This window comes from Musca autumnalis, unplaced genomic scaffold (genome assembly GCF_047663935.1).
Source record: "Musca autumnalis isolate F117 unplaced genomic scaffold, ASM4766393v1 scaffold_1, whole genome shotgun sequence".
NCBI lineage: Eukaryota > Metazoa > Arthropoda > Insecta > Diptera > Muscidae > Musca > Musca autumnalis.
In genome coordinates, this window is record NW_027411644.1 from 133,319,457 (window position 1) to 133,330,036 (window position 10,580).

The following is a 10,580-nucleotide window of genomic DNA, read 5'->3' on the forward strand; positions in this document are numbered from 1 at the left end:
GTGAAAGACACCCATATATTTTGTCCCATAAAAGTAAATTGGCCAAGTTGTATATCTCATTTATCCATGAAATGACGCTGAACGGCGGGCCACAATTAATGATGGCAACCGTCCGTTTGGAGTGCTGGATCATTCGCGGGAAGAACTTAATAAAATCCCAGTTAAAGAACTGTGTCAAATGTGTCTTAGCTCGCAAAAAGCTTCAAGGACAATTAATGGCCGCCCTTCCCCTGAAAGGACGTCTTTAACTCGGCCCTTCACGAACACAGGTGTCGATTACGCAAGGCCTTTTGATTAAAAAGCCTTTTACGGTCGCGGCTGCCGCACCACAAAAGGCTACATCTGCCTTTTTGTCTGCTTTGCCACCAAGGCCATTCATTTGGAAGCCGTTAGCGACCTGTCGACCCCTGCATTTATGGCAGCGTTAACGCGATTTGTCTCTCGTCGAGGCTGTCCAAATAAAATATTCTCCGACAACGGTCGTAATTTCGTCGGCGCTGCGCGGGAAATAAAGACCAATTTTAAAAGGGTACTCTCGGATATGAAGGAAGAGGCCGTGCTTCGCTACGGCCATCAGCAATTGGAATGGCATTTCATACCCGCTTCGTCCCCGCATATGGGGGGATTATGGGAGGCGGGAGTTAAGAGCTGCAAAACGCACCTCAAGAAGATCGCAGGGAAAATCCACTACACTTTCGAGGAGTTCATCACGATTTTAGCAGCCATTGAAGCCTGCCTGAATTCTCGCCCCCTGACTCCTCAATCTGAGGACATCGACGGCTTGACAGCCCTTACCCCTGGTCATTTTCTAGTTGGGTCGTCATTACTGTCCCATGCCGAGCCTGAGGAAGTTCCTTCAAAGACATCGCTCCTGAATCGCTGGCGTAAGCTGAAAGTAGTTCAGCAAGAATTTTGTCGCCGATGGAAGTCGGACTATTTAAAAGAGCTTCACAAAAGAAACAAGTGGAAGCGTCCTTCAGAAAGTCTACACTTAAATGATCTCGTGGTCTTATCACAAGAAATGGGAAGCCGTAATGAGTGGCGTCTGGGACGTGTAGTGAAATTGTATCCTGGCCCCGATGGGCATGTCCGAGTCGTTGACTTACGAACGTCTACGGGCGTCATACGGCGTTCACAAATTGGTTTTGCTTCCTCGATCCAATTAGTCCAATCAATTTTTTGTCCCAATCACTAGCCACTTACCACCACACTTATCATTACACTTAATTGCTAACTTTTTTTACCTTTCCCAGGCAAAATATGTTTCGGTTCATGGATGAGTACCGCTGACCCTTGTGCAACACCCGTCATGCCCTCAGATTTTGTCGATGCTTTTTGGCAATGCATCCGAAAGAGAGAATGGCCTATGTTTGCTATATTAATGGTTGTGAGAATTGTCTGGGGCTCTCTCATACCATAAAGGACTGCCACTCAGGTTCAGCATGTCGTATTTGCTGGTTGGGGCATCACACCCTACTACACCCTTTGGACGAAAAAAATAATCAATGGCTACAAATGACCGCTCAAGCACTGGTACATTGTCCTGGACAAGACCACGAAAAACGCTTGACCAGAATTTTGGTTGACCCAAATGTCTCTGAAAGCTATCTTGCCCCAACCTGGTGTCGACTACCATTCATGAAGGGTCCGGAGGTAACTCAGTACGAAATCCAAATCACCGATCGCGACAGTGAGGTCCGGACAGTCACAGCTAAGGTGAAGTAGAACTACCACGGGCGTCAAGACACCCCCAAAGCCCATTTTGTGCCGAGAGCAGTGTGGCAAAAATACGATATAGAGGACGTGGCAGACACCTCTTTCTACTTGCCATATAGTTGTTCCGTTGTGCTGGGAAAAGATGTGTCTAAGTACATCTACCTAGGATTGCCCCAGGAGCAAAGGGGACTTCCTTACGTCCAAAATACGATTTTTGGATTCGCATTTCTTGGTGCCCTGGCTACGGACCATGAGGGTGATGCCTTGGCCAACTCCTTTTTATTTGAGAACGGGAATATGAACCAATAGGCCCCCTGCCTCATCTACAATTCCATCGCCATCAGTTTTTCTGTCCCTGAAGGGCCTGTATCATCTAAAGTTCCTGAGTTACGAGTTACCTCATATAAATATATAAGTATAGCTAAGTACATGCATATAATAACTTTCTGTCCCAGGTGGGCGTTTACTATAATATTGTCATAGTATTCTTGTCATATTGCATTTAAGTTTGTATATTCGATTTCATTGTCCCGGGATGGGCTTTTATTTATATTAATGTAGAATACATTGAATTACCATGAATATGCGCCATCACTTATCGACCCATAAGTAAGGAATAATGTAATTTTTTTGTTTGCTTTTTGAACTGACCGTCCAAAGGGAGGCGGTATGTTAATGTACACAGAGATTGAGTTCAATAATGGTTGCTTTAATTAGACATAATGTAAATGTGTTTTAAGTTGCCATCTCTGTGTACATCAACAACATCTTGCGGTCACTGACGGGAGATGTCAACCAGACAACTTTTGTTTACCTTTTTTTCTTTTCCTTTGTTTTTTTAACTCCCTTGTTTAGTTAGTTGTTGAGAGTTAAGTGATCGCGCCGGTCGGTGAAACAAACAGTTTCCTTTTTTATAGTTTTTTTTTTTTTTTTGCCTAACTTAGAAAACTCTGTTTAATAAATTCATTGAAATAATTGTGGTCAGTGAATTATAATAAATCCACACATTAGTTTATAAATACATATACCGTGTTTTAATTGTGCGGAATATAAACGGCAAGTAACATTCAAATCGTAGAAGCGTCGTCTCGTCAATCATCCCAACCGGATTAAGTAAACTTGCAAAGGAAAAAGTGTAATCTTTCTCGAGCTGGGCGAGCAAATAAATAAAGCCACTTGAAGTGTTGTTCAAACTTTTTTCTGCCCCCGTAAGGCGATTATTGTAATTGGTGTGTGCAAGTGTGTTCCAAGGAGATTAGCCGTACCAAGACTCGACTAGGATATTAGGATAGCTGCATTAGGTTCCGGATTGTCCGAAACACCAACAATATAAATTACCCAATACTAAAACAGCATATTAAAGAAAATTTTTATAACTCGGCATTCGAAATTTTCCATAAACACACCAAATAATTTAGTTGAGTTTAATAAAAATATCTACATCATTAGGAAAATAAATAAAGATAGTAGTGGTATTATTTTAATTTGCAATAAATTAATTAATATTGATATATTTTTTCATGTTGATCAAACATTATCCAATGCCTTGGGCATTTTTCAAACCCAATTAGAAACTTATTGTGAAGAAAAAATTGAAATTTTACTTTCAAGCATCACGAAAAAATACATTAAATTATCTATTGGGTTATTGACAGTTTTCCTGCCGCTTTTATAAAATGGAAACTACGGATTCAAAAATTTTGGAACTATTATCCACATTAATAACCCAAAATAAAACGCTAATGGATGAAAACTCGGCTTTGAAGTCATTACTGGAACAGAATAACAAAAATATTAAACAAGAATTGGAAACTATGAAGGCGCAACATATTAAACAAATTGAGGATAACTCCAAAATATACACACATTTTACAACAGAATTCGTTCAATTAAAAAAAAACACATTGAAAATACATTGCAAGTGATTCAAACAAAAAATGCTGTCTTTTCGCCTGCGAAACTGTGTGCCCCGGAAGAAGTTTTAAACTACGACAAAAGATTAAAAGAAGATTTGGACCTACAAAACAATATGGTATGTTTTTTACCCCCTTTTGCGTAATATGTATTTATATCAAATTTGTCTGTAGATAAACCGTATAAAATCACAACCACATGATGATGTCAAGAAATTTGTACAAGAAAACTTAAGGCTACTATTCCAGACGGATGATGTTATAACATGTTTTTCATGGCATAGTCTCCACAAAAATGTTGCAGTAAAGGACATGTACTTTATTAAGCTTATCAAAGGTTTGTATTCCCTATTTTAAAAATTTTGGATAGTGTACATTATTGTACCCTATTATTTAATTTTCTTTAATTTTTGTATAGATATTGCTTTAGATCATATTCCTGGAACGTTGGGAAGTAGAGTAGAAACCAATATTAAACATTTTTTTAATTCGGCCAAAGACCGGCAAAATAAACGGCTCAAAAATAAAAGGAAGACTGAATTGGAATAGACCCTATATTCAATTATTTTTCTAAAATAACAAAACTAATTAAAGACTGATAAAATGTATTAATTATCATTCAATACAAATTAATTTCAATGAATTATATTTATGTTCCTTAAAAACAAACTATATAATACATATGGCGAAAAACAAAATTCCTTTACAATTCCATTTGAAAAAAAATTAAAAAAATTTTTTGCGAGCACATCTACGATTTTTGGTGTAGAGGTAAAGGAAAAAAATCCGGTTTCAAATCTGCTCGCGTTCACGAAATTGGCCAATGCGCGCAAAAGTTATAGCGGTTTTTATTCTCATATAAAGAAAAAATATTTAAAAATATCTTTTTTGTTGTTATGAGAAAATGTATGCATAAATCGTTAACTGCATTCCATATCTATTCGAAGATGTTTAAATAGTTATTAAATTTATTATTATTTTCGCGGAAAATCAACAAGTAATACAAAAAATTTGAAGAAAGTCCAAATTATCCTGTCCCAGAATCCGTACAAACCCTCAAGAAATAAATTAAAGAATATATGCGGAATCTAGACAATGCGTAGAAAAATATGATACCAAATTTATAAAGATTGGGTACATAAATTGCATATTATAGCAACAACAAAAGAGAAAAACTTATTGTTGGAAAATATTGTTTTTTGGTTTGATTCGAAAAATTAGAAAAATATATTTGGGAATTCTCCAACTATTTCGTTAAAATCCCATACAATAAGCAATGTGAACTGCTAAAACTTCATCAAGAAATATGGTTTACCATCGCGAGAGTTAAACTGATTACTGTGATAACTTATAAGGGTAGGAAATTAAGAGTAATATTGAAATTACAATCATTCAATTAATATTAAAATTAAAAAGCCTGTTATTCGCGAATTAGTTAAAGTCGGTTGATGCGCATCCGTTTTTGGATACAGCGAATCAATCTCTTTCAAAATTTATGCATATTTCGATGTTTCACTCAGGGGCCATTGTGTGCCGCCAGTTGCATCATACAATGCAAAAAACCTTATAGTTGGTAAAAGTCGCGCAATGTGCATACGATTTTGATGCGCATCCGGTTTCATCAGCGCCTATCAAAAATACGTCAAAATACACCAATTTTAATTAGATTCTTCAAGAACCGCGGATGTGCCTCCACATTCAATTTTTTGTGAAAGACCCATATTACTCGCGTATCTCTTTTCTTTTATGACACGCGTTTTCGCAAATATTATAATCGCCAGTAAAGGATTCCATTTATGTAAAAAATTTTAAAGAAAATCGCGGTTTAGTACGCGGATTTGTCAAAATATATTTTTGCTGATTTTCCGATGTTCAAGGTATCTATATCCGCGGTTTTAGTAGATGGATTCGATCGCGGAAGGCTTCATTAGAACCGTCGCGTAAAAAAACTAAATTCACGCGGGTTTCAAAGGAAATGGAATGACACTTGTAAATTTTACACGCAAAAAATAGGTTTTGTAAAAAAATTCACCCATCAAATTTTGGCCTTTGGACTCCAATTACTAGGATGCTGTAAGGAGCACACTCATGAGATATGCATCAAACGACGTACAATCATGAGTTCTATAATCATGTTAAGAGTTTGGAATATTATCTTCTTGCGCGTCGGGATTATTAAAAAAATTCAAAAAACCCCGAAATTCCGGCTTCAAAATGTCAGCATCAATTTTAGGTGGATGCAGTGGATATATCTAAAAATTATATACTAGTATCATGTTACCCATGAAGTATTCTGTGATTCTTTCTTTAGGCATAGGTCTATAAAGTGTAAGGTTAAGCCAGAAATCGGAAGGGAACATAAAAAAACTTGTTGGCTTCAACCCATTTTTACTCATTTTTCTACATTGATGCCAACACAGCTTCCACGAAAATTAATTTTAATGGTCGACTTTATGGGATCCCTCCTAAAACACTTCATTTTAAAGAATTGTAGTCATACTTTAGAGAATATGTCAACAGTTCGCGAATTCTGATAGGGTGAAACTCGGATTCATCGATTGCAAAACATTTTTGTTATTTACCATATTTATTCTAATATGTTTTTTATTAATAAAATGAATGTTCCTTTTTTGTTCAAAAAATATGCTCATGTCAATTAAATGAATTTTATTTGTTTTACAAAAATATAAAATTGTTCATAGGTTAAGGTAATGTGGCAAATGGAATAAATTGTTATGATTTTTTTTTTTTTTTTTTATAAAAAAAAATATAAATATAAAAAATGGTGTTTTATTATAAAGAAAAATATAGAACTTATTTAAAAATCAAAAATATACAGCGAAGTAAGAATTTATTCTAATATTTTTTTTTTTTTTAGATTTTATTAAGTTTTTTCGGATACAGTTCTCACAAAAATTCCGATTTTATGAAGAAATTCGGATCAAACATCAGAAAATGAACCGAACTAATTATCTAATCTAATCTAATCTAACAAATTATCTAAGTGAACAGCCGATTTTTTCCGATTTTCGTATAGAGATTCAGAATTTCGGCAGAAAATATTTAGAATATCGAATAAAACATCCGAAAAGTTTCCTATTTTCGGATCAAACACCTCGAATTTTTCCGATACTTTTCAGAATCTCGGAAAACATTTTCGAAAAGATTTCTATATTCAACCGATTTTCGTATGTTTTTTCAGAAAATATTCAGAATATCGAATAAAACATCAGAAAAGTTTTCAGTTCAGTTTCAGTTTCGTACTCCTTGCTCTCTTTACTTTCAGAAATGGCAACATATCTCAACGACGATTGGCAACCAGAAACTCAACCCCGCACCAGCCGGTTAACATCACAAACTGTCCGCCCCACAACTAACAAGACGCAGAAGAGCAGATCAAACCAACGTCAGCAGCAAACCAATCGAAAGCCCCGTCCAAGTTTCTGGCAATTCGCTTGCGGTATATGCCAGGAAGATCACGCTATAAGCTCCTGTCAACACTTCCTTAACATGTCTCCATCACAGCGCTATAAGACTTTAGAACGCAGGAGCTACTGTAGGAATTGTTTGGCAAGAAGCCACATGGCTCCAGACTGCCAGTGCTTAAGAGGTTGCAAACGCTGTGAAAATCGGCATCATACGCTGCTTCACGGTGCCCCACATTTAGGAGACTCCATGCAGCCTGAAGTTCCTCACAGCGTTCCTTTTGCTTGGGCTTTAACATTTGTTCCCACAGCAATTGTTAGAGTGGTAGCGGAAACAATTAAATCGTGGGCAACCATCAGAGCCTTAATCAACAATTCGTCGTCCATGTCTCATATCCTACGCATCCTTTATGCAACTTGGACTACGATCGTTTCTTTACAAGGAACGACGTTTCAATACATTTAAAATAATGGCCACAAACCCTAAAAAAACGTGGGTATTAAAAATCAATGCACTCATAACGGATGAATTGCCATATCCAACCAAGGATGTTGTGGACAGCAGGATGGCAGATGTGGACCCTCGTAGCAATACGCCAATAGAGTTAATTCTTGGGGCAGATACGTATTCAGCTCTATGGAGGGAAAGCAGAGTGTTTGCTGGCGTTGGTGGGGTGTACGGATATGAAACCGCCCTCGGATATGTCTTTGCCGGTCCAATAAAGAATATGTCTTATTAAATTAGTCTTACACACTTGTCACGGTGGGGCTGTATGTTTATAGAAGTGCCATTAGTTGGACACCACATTCTACTCTTTCATTTGTACTCAAATTGCATGAACATATGTATATATTTACATATGTACACCTAACCATTCCATTTCATTCCACTCAGCATTGGAAAACATCATTGCAAAGAAGGGCTGATGACATTTCTGCTGAGAGTAATTAATTATTGTTGACCGAACCTTCTAATCGTGCGCTCCGTCGTGGCAAGTAGAAGCTAAACAAATGAATCCAAAAAACTCTTAAGGCCTCTGCACATACGGCGCGTTGAGCGTCGCGTTACAACAACCACATGAAAACTTCAACAACAAACTTGGCATCACTTACACATTTTTCATGTGGTTGTTGTTTTTAACGCGTGACGCGACGCGCAACGGACCGCATGTGCCGGGGCCATTAATGTACAACTGTAAATAGAAAAAAACCTGTTTAAACTGAAATAACATATTGTAAACAACTAAACAACAGAACGTTTAACGAAAGTGAATTTATAAAAAACATCTAAATAAGTGAATGCAAGATTTTGTAAAATTATTAGCCCTTGCATTTATATTAAACAGAACTCTAGTGATTATAATATTTGAATTTGTTAAATTATACACATTTTGAACTTGATTGAATTTTTTCGTACAAAGTTATAAACTATTTTAAATTTCACACAACTAGTTATAGTGTCATTTATGCCTAAGTGAAACTTAAAGAAAATTAATTGCACATTTGAATTTAAACCAACAACAGTGTAAACCATATTCCACATACCTATATGAAATAAAACATACAATAACTGAAAATAATCGACCAAATACTTATCACTTGGCAAACCAAAAGTAAATTGTTTTTAGATTTGAAAAAACATAAATTGTTCAAAAAACACGTACTGTAATTTTAGCTTGTTGCTCAACTAACCTCATGTTTATAACTAATGATTAATATAAGAAACATGATTATTTATAATATAATCATTCTATATATATTTTTAACTAGCAGCTGCGAAAAAGTATAAAATGATTGTTTACAACACAAAACGATTTATTAGAAAGAACTAACTGAACGAGCTTGGGAAAGAGTAAAATCAAAGGATAGTAGCGTTGGAGAAAAAAGAAACGCATATCTTGTAACTAACATAATGAAGACAACGACAAAGCTTGGAATGAGGTTGGGTAATAAGAAACCCAAACAAATACTTGGTCAACAAATATTTAAAAATGCTATAAAGAATGCAACATATTCCCTTAATAGCGTTAAACCAACTGATATTAATGCTGCCATAAAAATAGCAAGGAAAGAAATACAAAAGACATTCCTAGGAAAAAAGTCAAGGGTGGTTATACCAAGAGTAATAAGGGTATCCTCTCATACCTATTCAAACTGGGTTGGGAGCGTTGGGTGCATTAGCTTCGGGCAGTTCAGCGATAACCAATGTAGTTTTGAATGCTAAAAAAGCCACAGAAGAGTTGCAAGAGCAGACCAGACATACCAAAACCATAGAAGCTATAGCTATGGGTAAAGGTCTCTGTCAAACCATAAAAAAAGGATATGGAATTTATGTTGATGAAAATGAAACACTGACCGGATTCGGAAAGAATTCGGAAAAGAATGTTAGCTGGGTAGTCGGTTACACCCATACACAAACAATTCGTACTCCTTGCTCTCTTTACTTTCAGAAATGGCAACATATCTACGACCATTGGCAACCAGAAACTCAACCCCGCACCAGCCGGTTAACATCACAAACTGTCCGCCCCACAACTAACAAGACGCAGAAGAGCAGATCAAACCAACGTCAGCAGCAAACCAATCGAAAGCCCCGTCCAAGCTAAACAAATGAATCCAAAAAACTCTTAAGGCCTCTGCACATACGGCGCGTTGAGCGTCGCGTTACAACAGCCACATGAAAACTTCAACAACAAACTTGGCATCACTTACACATTTTTCATGTGGTTGTTGTTTTTAATGCGTGACGCGACGCGCAACGGACCGCATGTGCCGGGGCCATTAATGTACAACTGTAAATAGAAAAAAACCTGTTTAAACTGAAATAACATATTGTAAACAACTAAACAACAGAACGTTTAACGAAAGTGAATTTATAAAAAACATCTAAATAAGTGAATTTATTTAACTTTTCATGCAAGATTTTGTAAAATTATTAGCCCTTGCATTTATATTAAACAGAACTCTAGTGATTATAATATTTGAATTTGTTAAATTATACATATTTTGAACTTGATTGAATTTTTTCGTACAAAATTATAAACTATTTCAAATTTCACACAACTAGTTATAGTGTCATTTATGCCTAAGTGAAACTTAAAGAAAATTAATTGCACATTTGAATTTAAACCAACAACAGTGTAAACCATATTCCACATACCTATATGAAATAAAACATACAATAACTGAAAATAATCGACCAAATACTTATCACTTGGCAAACCAAAAGTAAATTGTTTTTAGATTTGAAAAAACATAAATTGTTCAAAAAACACGTACTGTAATTTTAGCTTGTTGCTCAACTAACCTCATGTTTATAACTAATGATTAATATAAGAAACATGATTATTTATAATATAATCATTCTATATATATTTTTAACTAGCAGCTGCGAAAAAGTATAAAATGATTGTTTACAACACAAAACGATTTATTAGAAAGAAAGCCGTTGGAGGAGGAGTTGCAAATAAGTTGATAAACTCTTTACCAGTCGAACTTCATCTACCAGGTTATCAATTTTGCGGCC

At 35.9% G+C, this 10,580-nt stretch overlaps 1 protein-coding gene across 1 annotated transcript; it reads left to right on the forward strand.

Annotated features, from left to right (window-relative positions):
* Positions 1 to 541: 541 nt before the first annotated feature.
* LOC141403635 (uncharacterized) lies at positions 542 to 1,195 on the forward strand. Its single transcript, XM_073986399.1, has one exon. It carries the CDS (start codon positions 542 to 544, stop codon positions 1,193 to 1,195), a length of 654 nt encoding a protein of 217 aa, XP_073842500.1.
* The last annotated feature ends 9,385 nt before the right edge of the window (positions 1,196 to 10,580 follow it).

Coding starts and splice junctions, on each gene's coding strand:
- LOC141403635 (XM_073986399.1), top strand. CDS start 542: ATGAAGGAAGAGGCCGTGCTTCGCTACGGCCATCAGCAATTGGAATGG.